The sequence below is a fragment of the Paramisgurnus dabryanus genome, chromosome 17 (assembly GCF_030506205.2).
Source record: "Paramisgurnus dabryanus chromosome 17, PD_genome_1.1, whole genome shotgun sequence".
NCBI lineage: Eukaryota > Metazoa > Chordata > Actinopteri > Cypriniformes > Cobitidae > Paramisgurnus > Paramisgurnus dabryanus.
In genome coordinates this window covers 30,765,989-30,782,114 of record NC_133353.1, presented here as the reverse complement: position 1 = coordinate 30,782,114, position 16,126 = coordinate 30,765,989, and the positions used below count along the sequence as shown (strand labels likewise).

Genomic DNA, 16,126 nt, shown 5'->3' with positions numbered 1-16,126 from the left:
TATCCTTTAACCAACATGAGGGAAGCTCCAGTGAAGATCAGGGTGGCGAGCTGTTGGAGATTCCTTTTGAACGTGCCATTACGCTTTTTAACAACCTGTCTGCTCTCATCCCGCAGAGAACGAGAGGAAAAGAGCGGGCATCTTTCCGTTGCCCTCTTGACCTGCGATAGCGCCCGGCACACTATCTGAGCGAAATGAGGGCAGACAACAATTCATTTAAGCCCATTACCGAGCAGGCGGGGCCTTGCTATGGTTCACTGACCTTTCAGCATTTTTGTTTGTAAACAAAGGAAAACAGCAGAAGTGAATGTAAGGAAGATAGTCAGCATGCAAGGTGTCACGTGAAGGAACTGCAAGGAGGACAGGTTAGGATTTACCTGGTCCGGTGAAGAAGACTGCGTAGGTCAGGTTGCCGTTGGGCTCAGCTGGGGCTTCCCACTTTGCTCGGATTGAATGAGGTGTCTCACTTATGACGTCAAGGGTCATGTGACCAGCTGGAGGCATCTCCAAAGTCCTGCTTTCCACCTGATGATCGGAAAGGGAAATCAAGCATCAAGCATGCTACTTAAAGGGACAGTTCACCCAAAAATTAAAATTAGGTCATAATTACTATTGTATTAAATGTATACATTTCATTGTTCTGATGAACACCAAGAAAATATTTTGAGGAATGTTTGTAACTAAACCGATCAGAAACCCCATTAACATCCATAGTATTATTTTTTCCTACTATGGATGTCAATGGGGCTTCTGATCGGTACACGCTGACAGAATTTTCATTTTTGGGTGTACTATCCCTTTAAAGTCAGCAATCGTATTTACCATATTTACTTTCTTCACCCCTTGCAACTATTGCATTAAACTCGTTCTATTGTAAATCCACACTAAACAGACAGCACAAAGGGGCGTTGTTTTAATTGAGGAAGACAGGAATGGAAAAATAAATAAAAATTCACAGCCAGCACTTTCCCCCGCCATCTGTCCGCCAAACGATCGGATGCTTCTCAGCCCGACATCGCGACCGCACAACCTCTCGCCGTTTGCTCTAAATTTTGCTGCGTCTGCAAAGCTGGCCATTTGACTAAATATTGCACACATATTGGAAAAATGCCCAAATATGGCCCATCAAAGCAGTAAGCAGCCCAGAGTGGCATTTATACCAAATGTCAAGCGTGAGCAGAAGGTGCTTTATTGAACAGAGTGAATCGATCACCTTTATGATGTCGAGCTGCCATCTGACACGCAGAGGAGGCATTAACATAATGTAAATGTGGTGGATTCTCACCAGCGGCCCCAGAGCGCAGCCCTGAGCCGTGCAGGCCTGCACGCGGAAACTGTGGAGGCTCCACGGGGACAGATCGCCGACCTCGAAACTCATCAGGGAGGAATTCTGTACCAGCGTGCCGTCCATCCAAAGGCTGTAGCTGCTGATCACACCTATGTGCATTGAGCAAATGCGTTACGGTTGCGTTATAGTATGCAAAGGAATGCAGGTGAGGCGTACAACTGTCATATGTAAAATGATGTATAAACGTAATGTGACAAAAACAAACCTGTTTCAATGCAACTGATTAGGGCTGCATAACAACTAATCGCAACTAATCATTTGCAGAATAAAAGTTTTTGTTTACATCATACTGTATATGTGTGTGTATTGTGTATAATAATTATGTATATATAAATACACACACATGCATGTATAATTTTAAGAACAAAAATGTGTATATATTAAGTATTCACATATATATATATATATATATATATATATATATATATATATATATATATATATATATATACACACACACAAATTAGATATAAATATCAAAAATTATATGCATATGTAAATATTTCTGAAATATATACATGCATGTGTATTTATATATACAAAATTATTATACACAACACACACATATATGATATAAACAAAAACTTTTATTTTGCAAACGATTAGTTGTGATTAGTTGTTATGCAGCCCCACAACGAATAAAGACAATTCTGATAATTTGTAGCAATGGTAATGGAAAATATTTTGCTATACGGACAATAATCACAATTTGACCAATAATATAATTTAAGGGATAGTTCACCCCAAAATTAAACCCTTTACTAAATCAGAATCCCCATTGTCTTCCATAGTATTATTTTATCTTACTATGGAAGTCAATGGGGCTTCTGATTGGTTTAATCAGAACAAAGAAATGTATACAGGTTTGTAACAACATGAGAGTGAGTAAATGATGACAGAATTTTCATTATTGGGTGAACCCTTAAAGGGTGACATTTCACAAGACTTTTCTAAGATGTCAAATAAATCTTTGGTGTCCCCAGAGTACATAGGTGAAGTTTAAGCTCAAAATATTGTATATATAATTTATTATAGCAAGTTAAAAATTTCACTTTCTAGGTGTGTGCAATAATTGCCGTTTTGGGTGTGTCATTTAACATGCAAATGAGCTGATCTCTGCACTAAATGGCAGTGGCGTGGTTGGATAGTGCAGATTAAGGGGCGATATTATCCCCATCTGACATCACAAGGGGAGCCAAATTACTTATTTTTTCACATGCTTGTTGAGAATGGTTTACCAAAACTAAGTTACTGGGTTGATCTTACTCACATTTTCTAGGTTGATAAAAGCACTGGGGACCCAATTATAGCACTTAAACATGAAAAAAGGCATATGTCTTCTTTAAAATGAACAATTGAATACCAAAATAGCATCTTAAACAGAATGTCTACATTCAGTTCTAGTTTTATATGTTTATCTTTAATATGAAGGAAAGAAAGTGTCTGTATCCCTGGTTGGCCCTGATTCATGTGGCCTTATTCAAAGTCACGCTTTTATACCCAAACAATGTTTGCTCCACTGATTTCCCCACATGCCTGATGTAAACTGGCCATTTTGTTTAAAGCCCCCTGTTAAAGCCGGCCATTAGGGAAAGAGAGTAGTAAAACATGTAAACACCGCTGTATACCGCTACTCTTGCCTTTATAGCCGCTCATTGGATACACCCCTCAAGATGGACCGGTCACAGTTAAAAGGTCTGAGGAGGAAAAATATGCTTTGCCACATGGACAATAAAATGCATACGGACAATTACATGTAGCTAACAATAAAAATGTAATATGTATAATATGTTTTTTTTTTTATATATAAAAAAGTGTCAATCGCTAAAAAACTTTAATTGGATTAATCACATCCTTTTTTTGTCTTGATGCACTGCGCAGACTGGGTGCGGTGCTGGTGGTTTGTCTGACTGCGATTAAATTATCGCAGTCAGATCATTTAATTTAATAATTGCGTTAAATTATTTTGTTTAATGATTATGAATTAATCGAATGTGTTAACATGTTAACGCTGACAGCCCTAATGTAAAGTAATAATATACATATACACTAACAATGCATTTAATAATAGAATTGATGGATTTTCTGCCGTTACCACACTGTAAAAAAAACTTTGCTGCCTTAAAATTTTTTGTTGAATCAACTCAGATTTACAAGTCATGTCAACAGAAATTAGTTATCACAACTTATAAAATATAGTTGAGAAAAGTCAACTTAAATGTATAAGTTATAACAACTAACCTGTAGTTATAACAACTCATCTCTAGTCAAGATAAATAATAGTAAGTTGAAATGACTTGTAAATCCGAGTTGATTCAACAAAAAAATTTAAGGCAGCAAAGTATTTTTTACAGTACATGAAACATGCAAGTGTATTTTTTTTTTTAAATTGAGGATGCAGTATTATTTATGAATGTGTGTTTAAGCATCAGCTTGTTTAATGGGGACATATCACGAAAATCTGACTTTTTCCATGTTTAACTGCTATAATTGGGTTCCTAGTGGTTCTAGGAACCTAGAAAATGTGAAAAAGAACAACCCAGTAACGTAGTTTTGGTAAACCATTCTTTGCAAGCATGTAAAAAAATAGGTCATTGAAATTTAGCTCCCCTAGTGATGTAAGAAGGGGATAAAACCGCCCCTTCATCTACACTATCCAACCACAGCACTGCCATTTAGTGCAGATATCAGCTCATTTGCATTTAATGACACCTACAAAGTGTCAATTTTAACATGCTATAATAAATTATCTATATGATATTTTGAGCTAAAACTTTACATATGCAGTCTGGGGACACCAAAGATTTATTTGACATCTTAAAGTCTTGTGAAATGTCCCCTTTAACATTTTGGGCAAGACCAATGTATTTCCTCTTTACGTTGTAGAATTAAAAAATGTAGGAAATAATTATTTTGGGGATTAACAACCATAAAAACCAAAAGAAGATATTTTGAGAAATGACGGTAAACACACAGCATGTAGTGTCTATTGACTTCCATAGTAGGAAAAAAAATGGAAGTATTGTGATAAATGATGAAGAAAATATTTAGATAAATAATGATAAGCACACAGTTGACAGTACGCATTAAATTCAATCATATTTTTTTATTCCTACTATGGAAGTCAATGGACACTATATGCTGTGTGTTTACCATCATTTCTCAAAATATCTTCTTTTGTGTTCATCAGAAAAAAAGAAATTCATACAGATTTAATCAACATGAGGATGAGTAAATAATCACAGAATTTTCATTTTTGGGTGAATTATCCCTTTAAGTTCATTAACTAATGTTAACAGAAACAACTTTTGATTTTAAATATGTATTAGTAGATGATAAAACTAAGATGAACTAAAAATAACAACTCAGAACAACTGCCCATTGTTAGTTCATGTTAGCTAATGCATTAACTAATTAAGTGTTACCCATAACCTAAACAGAAAAATTAACTGTCCCATCCAACCCTTCACTTCAGAAATCAATAACAAACAATAATATATGGATTAACGGAAATAGAAACAATCAGCTGTTGTCTCTGTGATATAAAAAATTGTCCACTAAATAAATGTTATATGGTGTAATAAAAAGACAGAAGTCAAAAATGTTTTACGCATGCTTTCTCTATATAACAAACAGTATAAGTAAAAATACTTCATACAATAAATGTTCAGTTTATGTTAATAAGAGTTAATGCAAAAACGTAATAAGAAATGAACTCTAAAAGCATTCCTTCTAATCCGTCTGCTCTCACGAGAGGTGAATGCGACTGTCTCCCATACGGCACTCAGGCAAAGTGAATAAACCTGCTGCTGTGCCCCTGACAGCTCCTGCTAAAGCTGCAGTTCACAGTATCAGTCAAAAGGGAGCACTTTTCATCCACTTAAAACCCAGCACCCCTCCTTTCCTCTCTCACACTCCCGGTCACACGCCACACAAAGTGGTCCTCTTTCCTGTACCCCCTCTCTACGTGCTAACCCATCATTAAACATGAAGCACCCTTAACTAAACGGTCATTTGGAATATGAATTCACCTTTGCCGGGTACTAGTTTTAACCCCACTCACCGTTGGGCTTGCGAGGGGGGGTCCAGGACACATTGAGGGAGTGCGGAGAGAGCGATAGGATGTTAGGGGCGGGCACTTCCTCCGGTGAGCTCTCCTCAGTGCGGGCGATGCTGGGGTCACTGAGGGTGCATCCGCCTCCAGTGCACGCCTGTGGGTCAAAAGGCCGAATTTAAGTGGCATCGGAGGATGATTTTTAAAAGGAATACCTCTACGGATACAAATACAAAAAAAAAAATTGGTAATTGGTATTCATAATTAACTAATTATTGCAATTGGTGTATGTATATGATTATTAAAAATATGTCAAATATGAATAACATTAAATAATATAACATAAGATCTGAGAGGGAAAATAATGTGTGACCCAGTCTATCAAAACCCATTTTATTTGTGATTTACTGTTTTGTACATAAAATTGACTGAGTAAGGACAAAAACTTTGATTTTTCTAATCTCATAATGAGATTATAAGCCAGGGTTTCATAATTCACATAAACTAATGCAACAGCAGCTGGAAAGTCTTTATGCTGTTTTGACAACACAAAAAATAAAAAGCTATACTAGCTTAAAGGAAAACACCACAGTTTTTCAATATTTTACTATGTTCTTACCTCATTTAAGACAAATTAATTCATACCTATCCAGTGGTTAAATTGGCTTTTGTAGGGAGGGGGAGCCCTTATTTACGGTAAATAGTCACCATTCAAAATCACGCCGTAAAATTACTTAATGTGTTTTACACTAAAGGGCTCTTTTTCCAGTATTAATGTGTAAGGTAAGGTTGAGTAGTTATTCAAACAAAGATAAATACTTTACAATTCACTTACAAGTTCACTTTAAAGCTGTGCCAGAGGTTGATCCAAACTTTAAAACCTGAACTTTAAATTATGCTAATCTATGAGTCTGACACCCTATATGCATTTGTTGCACACGTTATTATGCACAATTGATCAAACTTTGAAAGAAGGTATAAGACTCAACCTCCTTGACTAATTCTAAGCATAAGATAAACCAAAAGATTAAATTAACAAGAAAAACGACATACTGAATCAGCATCAATATGTCTTATAAATTAGCCATAGAGATAAGCTGGTCAGCAGTTAGTAAAACAATCACTATAGTTAGGTTGTAATTGATTTGTATAATCAAAATACATTATTTTATTAAACTATACAGTAAGTTCAGTGTTATGTTTTAACATAGTGTAATGAGATGAGTGATATGGCTATACATACTTTAATCATTTGTTTCTAGACTTCTATTAAGTTTTCTCGATGTGTGCACCATTCTTACCTCTCTCTCTATCTCTCATCTCTACAATGTCTAATGTCATCCTGTGAGAATGCGCATTCTTGAGGATCCGAGTGAGACGCGGGGCTGCGCACCAGTGATGCGCGGGTCACTGTATAAACAACCGGCACTCGCCCGCAACTTGGACCGCAAAAAAGACATCTGTGATTTTGGCCGATTCGGACGGGATAAAAATTCTCATGCTATTCCTAAAATAGGACCGTCTGTTTCATGCGTTTTGGCATTGCAGAAGATCACGTGCTCTGGATATGCGTGTTTGCAGCCTAATGTTTGATATTTTGCTTTAAATGTAAAATTATTAGCCTACAGAACATGTAATTTATTAATTTAATTTTAACAAATCAAAATAACTTATAGAAATCATATAAAGTAGCCTACGTGTTTTAAATAACTGGCTGCTTAAAAAAATCCAAATAAATTAAGAAATAATGATTAATAACATTTTATTATCTTTATTAATAATTAACATTACCATTCCAGATTGACACAAAATAAGGTTGAGTTTATACCTAATAACGTTACTGATATTACAGTGTTTAGTCTTAACAGTGTTTGATATACTTTATTCCGCCAAATGGAAAAAACATCCATATCTGAATGAATGGGACTCAAGACCTATACGCCAGATTGCGTTGGCCAAAACACCAAAAGAACCGCTTTTTCAAAAGATATTGCGCGTAGACACAGATATTTGCATGCGGGCGGGATTACATTTATCAAAAGACCTCTGAGTTTGGCGAAAAACAGTAAGTAAATTGCTCTGGAATTTTTACAGAGGTTACAAAGAAAAACACAGACATGGCCGATTCGGATGGGATTAAAATCACAGTGGACCTCTGAGAAGCATGATTTTCTCAGAGGTCCCCCTGTAAAACTAATCCCGTCCAAAATTACAAATGTTTAAATGGCATCTTTATTTCAAATGACCCGACCGACCGCGACCCGAATGTCATTACAAATTTGGCCCAGCCCAATTTAACCCTGTTGCTGAAGGAGATGGAGCTGAGCTCCGGCAGGGTGTGTTGTGGACCTGAGGAGGCGGAGCTGTGCTCCGGCCCAATTTAACCACTGTACCTATCTTTATTCAATGCGTGCACTTAATCTTTGTACAGCGCGTCGTGAATGTGTTAGCATTTAGCCTAGCCCCATTCATTCCTTAGGATCCAAACAGGGATGATTTAGAAGCCACCAAACACTTCCATGTTTTCCCTATTTAAAGACTGTAACATGAGGAGTTACACGAGTAAGTATGGTGGCACAAAACGTGGCAATTTTTTAAGCACATAATAAATGATAATTTATTGTATGGCGGAAGAGCACTTAGTTTACACCACTTCGACCTCGGGCGCAGTAATATTGACAGAAGTTTGAGCGAGATTGGGAGTAGTCAGGAGTGATGATGTTACTGCAGGCCGAGGTCGAAGTGCTACAAACTAAGTGCTCTTCCACCATACAATATAGTTCTTATTTTTTATCTGCTTAAAAAAATCCCCAGGTTTTATTTTGTGCCACCATACTTACCTGTGTAACTACTCATGTAACAGTCTTTAAATAGGGAAAACATTGAAGTGTTTGGTGGCTTCTAAATTCATCCCTCTTTGGATCCTAAGGAATGAGAATGAATTAATACATACCTATCTTTTTTCAATGCGTGCACTGTACAGCGTGTTGTGAATGTTTTAGCATTTAGCCTAGCCCCATTCATTCCTATGGTACCAAACAGGGAAGCCACCAAACACTTCTGTGTTTTCCCTATTTAAAGACTGTTACATGAGGAGTTATACCAGTTAGTATGGTGCCACAAAATAAAACTTTTTTTTGGTACCACAGGAATGAATGGGGCTAGGCTAAATGCTAACACATTCACAACACGCTGTACAGTGCCGAGGTCGAAGTGCTACAAACTAAGTGCTCTTCCACCATACAATATAGTTCTTATTTTTATATGCTTAAAAAAATCCCCACGTTTTATTTTGTGCCACCATACTTACTCGTGTAACTACTCATGTAACAGTCTTTAAATAGGGAAAACATGGAATTGTTTGGTGGCTTCTAAATTCATCCCTGTTTGGATCCTAAGGAATGAATGGGGCTAGGCTAAACGCTAACACATTCACAACGCGCTGTACAAAGATTAAGTGCACGCATTGAAAAAAGATAGGTGTGTTATAATTCGTCTAAGCTGAGGTAAGAACATAGTAAAATATTGAAAAACTGTGGTGTTTTCCTTTAAATAAAAATATTACATTTATAAAAGGACAGAAAAAGTCAATGACAAACAATTTTTTTCTAACTGAGGTCATTGTCACACTGAGCGACAAAGTCAAAGCCCCTCCTTTCTTAATTTGAAGGTGTGTGTGTGTTTTGAGACGCACTGCTATCTGAAACAGGTAGGTGGTCCCAGGGACGAGGTTTCGCGCTGTATAATCCTCAAACAGTTCAGAGCTGTTATACATGATGGCCGCCTCCTCTCCTAACGTAGACTGGTATAGCGTGTAGAACTCCAGAAGACCGTTTACCTCCATTGGAGCAGCCCACCTGAAAAACATTAATAAAGCCCCCTTGTTTAAGCTCTGTGAGGAGAAACCAGTGGACTACCTAGAACCATCAAGCCCGATCCAAATACCTGTCCGAGAAAGTGCGGACAGAAATAGGAAAGCCTGGTGGGTGATCGTTTCACTCTGTAGGTTGACTTTCTCATGGCTAATTTTAGAACAGAGGACACTGCTATCTGCTATGAGATCTTAGGGACACAATCACACAGAAGGTCTTTGAAAGGAAAACGAAAAACTGAGAAAGAGGTTTGACTGCACTCATCTCTGAGCTCATCTACTCTTCTGTGCGTATTTTGGTGTTTGTTAAAGAGCACCTATTGTCCTTTGGTGTGTAAGTGTGTATTAGTACATTTTAACGATATGCAAAAGGTACAAACCCCAATGTAAACGATGATGCGAGTTATCATCTCCAACGTTAATAATATTCACTTGGACTACAACAAACACAAGGATTGTAGGCAACAGTTCACTTCCTGGGATTGGTGATGTAGACAAGACCGACATTATCATAATTCCTCCCGCTTCGGACTCACAGCCTGTAAGTTAACTCATGTTAGCATTGCATTGTGAGCAAATCTTTCAAACATGGTAAGGAGCGTCACATTTCCGGCTGATGTCAGAGGCATTCAGGCCAATCACAACATACAGATTGGCTGGCCAATCAGGAACACAGAGCTTTTCAAATCCGTGTGTTTAAGGAAGAAAGTAAAATCTGGAGCAACAAAAATGTACGGTATGTGGAAAATAATGTGTTTTTAACCATAAACCACACAAACACATTGTATTATACTAAATACGCAAAATAAAGTTTTTTAGCAATGAAATAGGTGCTCTTTAGTAGAAGCCCCCTGGTAAGGAGCAGAGAGTTCTATATTATCAGTGGTGTATAAAGACCATATAAAAGTTTTTATTACCTTAGAATGAGTCGTTTTTATCTACATACACAGAGGGTCCCCTTACATGGAAGTTGCCATTTGTACCGCCATGTTTCTACAGAAGCCCTTAACGGACAAACTTTTTTACTAAGTTGTCTCCAACGATGATATGTTTGTCCCGTGGCGGCTGCTGTAGCTTTTCTATGTGTTTCAAAAGTGAGGGGTGAGCCACGGACTGAGCGGTTGGTTGCAATTTGCAACATCACCACTAGATGCCACAAAAATTTACACACTGCACCTTTAAGACATATTCTCTTGGTTGTTTTAAAAAAGAAATAGGACAGCAACCTTCTGTGTGATGAGAAGAATCATGTAGCGTCTATGTACAATGAGTTTTACCTTAGGTTTCTTCGACCCTCTTAGTTTCCTTAATTTAGTACAAAGCTCACAGAGGCCTTTAGGTCTACATGGAGCAAACACGCACGCACCGCAGGTGACCTTATTCATTATTGTGATTAATTTAGTTTAGGCATCAATTAAATTGCATTTTAAATGGCAAACGACAACGGCCATTAAGACATTTCATTGCATAATTGATAAGCAGTTGATTATTTATAGCATGGCGTTTTCATTAATTATAATATACTTGAACAAATATTATTCTTGTATGTTTTTGAGGTTGTCCTACTAGATTTTATATTTTTATCTGTGAATATTGTACTGACAATACATTTTTTCTTTTGCTTTTTATTCTATGTGCAAACATATATTTATTAAACTTTGTTTAATGTGTATAAAATATATCATTATTTACAGTCATTAATGAAAGGTGTTAGGTGTTCTGTTCTCATACATTGCATACTTCCATAGAGCTTGTTTCTGCTGATATTGGCTTTGTGCATATCCTGCGATCCGGGGTCTCGCAACCTCTCTCACAGGCAAATCGCAACACAACAAAAGAATATTGAACACATATGATCCTTCGCCCTCTCCTATTACGATTCTGCTAACAAGGCAATACCTTTCAAAGGCACTGTATCTACAATTAGACCCTGAGAGAAAAGAGAGCGAAAGCGAGGGAGATATCATCTGTAATGTCAAATTACAACCCTGCCTTTCTCTCACAATCCCCCAACAACCCCCCGTTCATCGCAGCTTCTCTTCCTATTCAAATTGAAATATCCAATGGAAATAAAGCAATAACCATTTTCTCCTCTTGGCGGATGAAGACAATAAATAAGGTGAGTTTCCCCCGAGACGCTGCCGTCAGGAGAGGGAGATACATAATGAAGTTATGAAAATCGGTGATGAGACAAATTGGGTCCTATACATCTTTTTAATAAATGACTTACAGGGATCAAAACCTCTCCGGTGCCATTAATACAGAAGTAGAGGGAGAATAAAAGAGCAAGCTTTTCTTCCTTCAATACCTGAAGTGAGTATTATTGAATGAAACCTGTTTGGCATGGTTGCTACATTGCTGAAGACAAGAGATAGTGTAGTTACTGTGTGGCAACCCATCGCGGTTGGGTCAAGTAATACAATCCCGTCTTTTGGATAGCAGTGGACTGCCATGGTGTCAGTATTTTGCCAAATATTTTTGTCTGTAAGGCTCTAGAAATGAATTACTTTTGATTGTACAGGATATCATTTAGCATTTGTTTTAATATTAATACAATAGACATTATTAAAATGATCTTTGGCTTAATTGCTAGGATTGCATTAGCACCACAAATGTCAAATTCCATGGAACACACATACTGAAAAAATGTATACCTTAAAGTCAGACAAAAGCCTTTGCCTTATGCATACATTTTAATTTATTTTGCAGCAACAATGACGAAAGTCTAGTAAAAAGTTGATGTTTGCAAAAAGACTTTTTACATTTTGTCCATCCACACAAACATGAAGAGTTTGATTTCAAAACGCAATTTTCTATACCAAGAAAGTGACAAGATGAAAACCACTATTTTCTGTTACAAACTTTCACATAGCATCTTTAGGCTATAACAACATTAAAAATTCAAATCCATAATTTGTTTTTTTTTTTTTCCGCAAAATGCAATAAATCTATTAAATCAATATCTAAATGTGCATTCATCTTTGCCATATTATATTCATTTAGTTGACTAGTAATGTACACTGATAAAAAATAAACATTAATGGCATTAATCAAAACACTTACTTGTCATATTCAAGATTTACGTTGATTTCGAGTAAAATAATGGAACGTTTTTCATAAGATCCCATGGGGTCAATGTGTTAGCATGACAGAAGCTTGATGCTGTTGTATGAGAACAAACAACAACCGGCATTTTTCCTTCTCCCGAATGCTTCTCACGTAAATTATTAGATGTTGATGGCTTACTTTTCTTCCCCGCCACAGAAAACCACCACAGGTTTATTAATGCCATCAAAATAACTATTTTGTTTTTGTTTTGTTGATCACGAACTAAGATTCCGTGTGTATTCAAAGCATCGCTATTACTGTTTACAATGCGTGGAATGGTGCACTGTGATTGGTTAAGCGGATTTAATGCATTCTGCAGAGAAAGAGGACTGGCGTTTGATGACAGAATAACACGACGGATATAGTTTTTGCGTAAAATTAAGAATTTACTTTTTAATACTGACCTGATACAATACTGATTTTGGTGTTAACAAATTGTTTATAAAAATGGCATTTATTGCGTTTTGGAATCAAACTCTTCATATGGACTTTTTTACATTTGTTACTTAATACATATACTAGACTCTAAAAATGCTGCGTTATTTAACCCAAAATGCTGGGTTGTTTAAACCCATTTCTGGGTTAATTTCAACACAGCTGCTCATCCCTTTTTGACCCAACGCTGGGTTGAAAATAACCCAGCAATTTTTGTTGTGTATGACTTCTTATTCAACCCACGGGCATCAAAACTTTTAAATGTGGGTGGGACAAGACCTCACTTGTCTGTTCACTTGTCAGAGCACCGTCAGTCAAATCCAATGCACCTGAGGAAAGCGCTAATAAATTTAACACTGTTTCGCGTTTCAGATACAGCCTTGACTTCCATACTGCTGCTTCCCCAAATCCATTTAACTTGCTTCATCCATATAGACGGTTTTATGGGACGCACGTGCGGTGACGCGATAAGCGTCTGGTGCGAACTTTACTTCCGGTTTCTGTTTGTTTAATGCTAAACTGAACCCTTTAACAAATACCTCGTCGAAAATTACAAATGTTTTGGTTTCCTAGGTAATCTATGTGTTGTTTATTTTGCTTGTTATATAAATAAACTACTTTAAAAGGACTTTGTTGTTATTTATTTTTAGCGGAATTTACCAGAAGTTACATGTTTTCCACGAAAGCCGCTTGTTTATGTTGTTACTGCTGAAACGATCTATAGACCGTTTCATAAGCGTCTGGTCTGAACTTTTCTTCTGGATCTGTTTGTTTAATGGTCTGACTAGTTGCTGAAACTTAACTCTGAAACAAATACCTCGTCGAAAATAACAAATGTTTTGGGTTCCTATGTATTCTACGTGTTGTTTATTTTGCTTGTTATATAAATAAACTACTTTAAAAGGACTTTGTTGTTATTTATTCTAAGCTGAGTTTACCGGAAGTTACATGATGACCAAGAAAGCCACGTGTTTAATTTGTTACTGCTGAAACCGTCTATAAATAAAACTCCATTTTGCATTTTAACTATTTTCACTACATTTTCACTACGTCTCCCGCGACACGGCAACATAAACAAAACTTTTCGTCTATTAAAGCAATTTTTTAATTAAAAGGCACCACAATACAATAATTTCTTTCTGCTGGGGACCCAGATACATTGTTTATGCCTCTGACGCCTATGATTCCAGCCCAAACTTTTTAAAATTGTAATTTTATAGTTTTTAGCAAAAACAACTTTGTAAAATAACATAAGTGCACAAACACCCTCTTGGTTAAGTTTCTATGACTTTGGCATCCACATTCACTTTTTGTACCCATGTAGTACTGTTAGAAAAGTGATCACTAAACCCTTCAAAAATTTCACATTTGAACCTACAGAGGTCATATCGGTACCTCAGTGGTACATTTTGTAACCAAAGGTACAAATATCCGTACTTATAGTAAATGGTGCATACTGTACTGGTACTGCCTCAGTGACATCTTGTGATAATTTTTCTGACAGTGTGGAAGGATTATAGACCGTTTCATCAGATGCGTGTACGCGTATTGAAGTTAACTTCCGGTCTGTATTTATTCATTCACCTGGCTAGCGGATAAACTGATCTCTGAAACAAATACCTTGTTGAAAATAAAATGTTTTGGTTTGCTAAAGTATAGGGGAGACAACAAGCATTTATCACAACTGTGCGGAGAGGTTTGGCAGCCAGGCAAAATTCAAGACCTGTAGCTAACATTGCATAATTTTACACAATAACATTAGCTTAGTGTAATGATTAATACGTATTAAATACAACATATAAACAAAGGTAATTAACTTGTCATTTATTTCCCAGAAAAAGACTACTGTAAAATGACTTGTTATTGATTTTATGTAAGTCTACCGGAAGTTGCATTTAGTCCACAAAAGCCGTTTGTTTATGTTGTTGTTGCTGAGTGTCTATAGGTGACGGCTCAAATATGTATTCTCCTCATACCTCTCTCAATCTCCACCTGTGATCTTTTAGTAAAGTGATGACATTTTTCTTCAAATGGGAGATGCGTCCAAGCACCCCCGGCCTGAATTTGAAGAGTACATAAGTTTGGTTCCCTGACGCCCTGCAAGCTCTCTTAAAGTTCTTGCTCTCGCCCGGTGTGGTGCCCTCTCCACATAGTTCTTAAGTAATGGTGACGGGGCAGCTGAAGATGAACCTCAAAAGGCTTTCACACAGATTACTATAGGCCCGTAGCAGAGACATCCGTGCAGACTTCCCCTCTCTCTTTATTTTCCAAGTCAAGAGGCGTTCAACGCAAGGGTCAAACACTGGAAAAATTTTAGCATGCTAAACAGGCTAGAAGAAGGTCGCAGTGTAACGTTTCACATTCAGTTCAATGAGACGGTCCGGCGCGGGTGCAGGAGTTAAGCATTAGCCCCTAAATCAAGGCCTGCTGCACCGCTCTATTCCTCTGGTTCCTCAACTGCAGCCAGAGGACACGCAAAGACAATAAGGACAAACAGTCAATGGCGTGACTGGCGGATGGGACGTACTTTATGATTATATGGAAAACACTCAGTTGATTAATGCACCCGTGCGCTGGACAGGGACGCCTTCTCAAATTTGACATACGGGTTGGTCAGATAAATCGCAGCAGTGTGGGATTTTGTGGTGGGCACCTTTCTGATTTTGAACAGAGGTTAGACGCTGCGTCTTCGGAGGGCTTGGGTTTGACACGTGAAACTCGGTTTTAGCATAATGGTGAAGAATAACTAGACTCAAGATGTTTTTTGTCCTCTTAGGGAGAGCAGATGTCCGTCACCTCATTAGTGTATCGCTCTGATAAAACATTGTTAATATTAAAGGTGAGGACGACCACCTTCACTGCTATTGACATCTTGTTAGTGTGCTTGTGTAAAAGTGAGCGCTCAAGGACAAGACCTACAGTAGTAAGACGTCTTAATATTTATTTTCAAAACATTACTGAATTAAGTCAAAACATTATTAGAGTGACGGACTACTTAATTTTGGTTTAAAATGCTTAATACTCACTGTATGTGTATACTGTGGGCATCCAGTACGGTCAGGACGGGCGGCTCTACATGTGTAGGGGGCATCTGACTGGTAAACAGGGTGATCTGGGTACTGTTGGTGCAGCCCGCCTCAGTGCAGACACTTAACAGCAACTTATGAGGAGTGAACACACCGACACCTAGAAAACAAAGAGCAAAAGGTACCAATATGAGTCCAGAAAACACTTTTTGTAATAAAAGGAAATACAAATTGCTATTGCCATCACACGTAAACCCTTTTCATACAGAGATTACGGAAAATAC

General features: G+C 37.3%; 1 protein-coding gene across 1 annotated transcript in view; it reads right to left on the bottom strand.

Moving 5' to 3' along the window:
- ush2a (Usher syndrome 2A (autosomal recessive, mild)) overlaps positions 1 to 16,126 on the bottom strand; it is a 328,961-nt gene that overhangs the window by 174,073 nt on the left and 138,762 nt on the right. The window contains exons 32-36 of the mRNA XM_065288316.2: positions 15,843 to 16,002; positions 9,097 to 9,259; positions 5,412 to 5,559; positions 1,286 to 1,437; positions 378 to 525 (exon numbers count right to left, since the gene is read on the bottom strand). Coding sequence (XP_065144388.2) covers positions 378 to 525; positions 1,286 to 1,437; positions 5,412 to 5,559; positions 9,097 to 9,259; positions 15,843 to 16,002 — 771 coding nt within the window. The remainder of the gene's footprint in view (positions 1 to 377; positions 526 to 1,285; positions 1,438 to 5,411; positions 5,560 to 9,096; positions 9,260 to 15,842; positions 16,003 to 16,126) is intronic.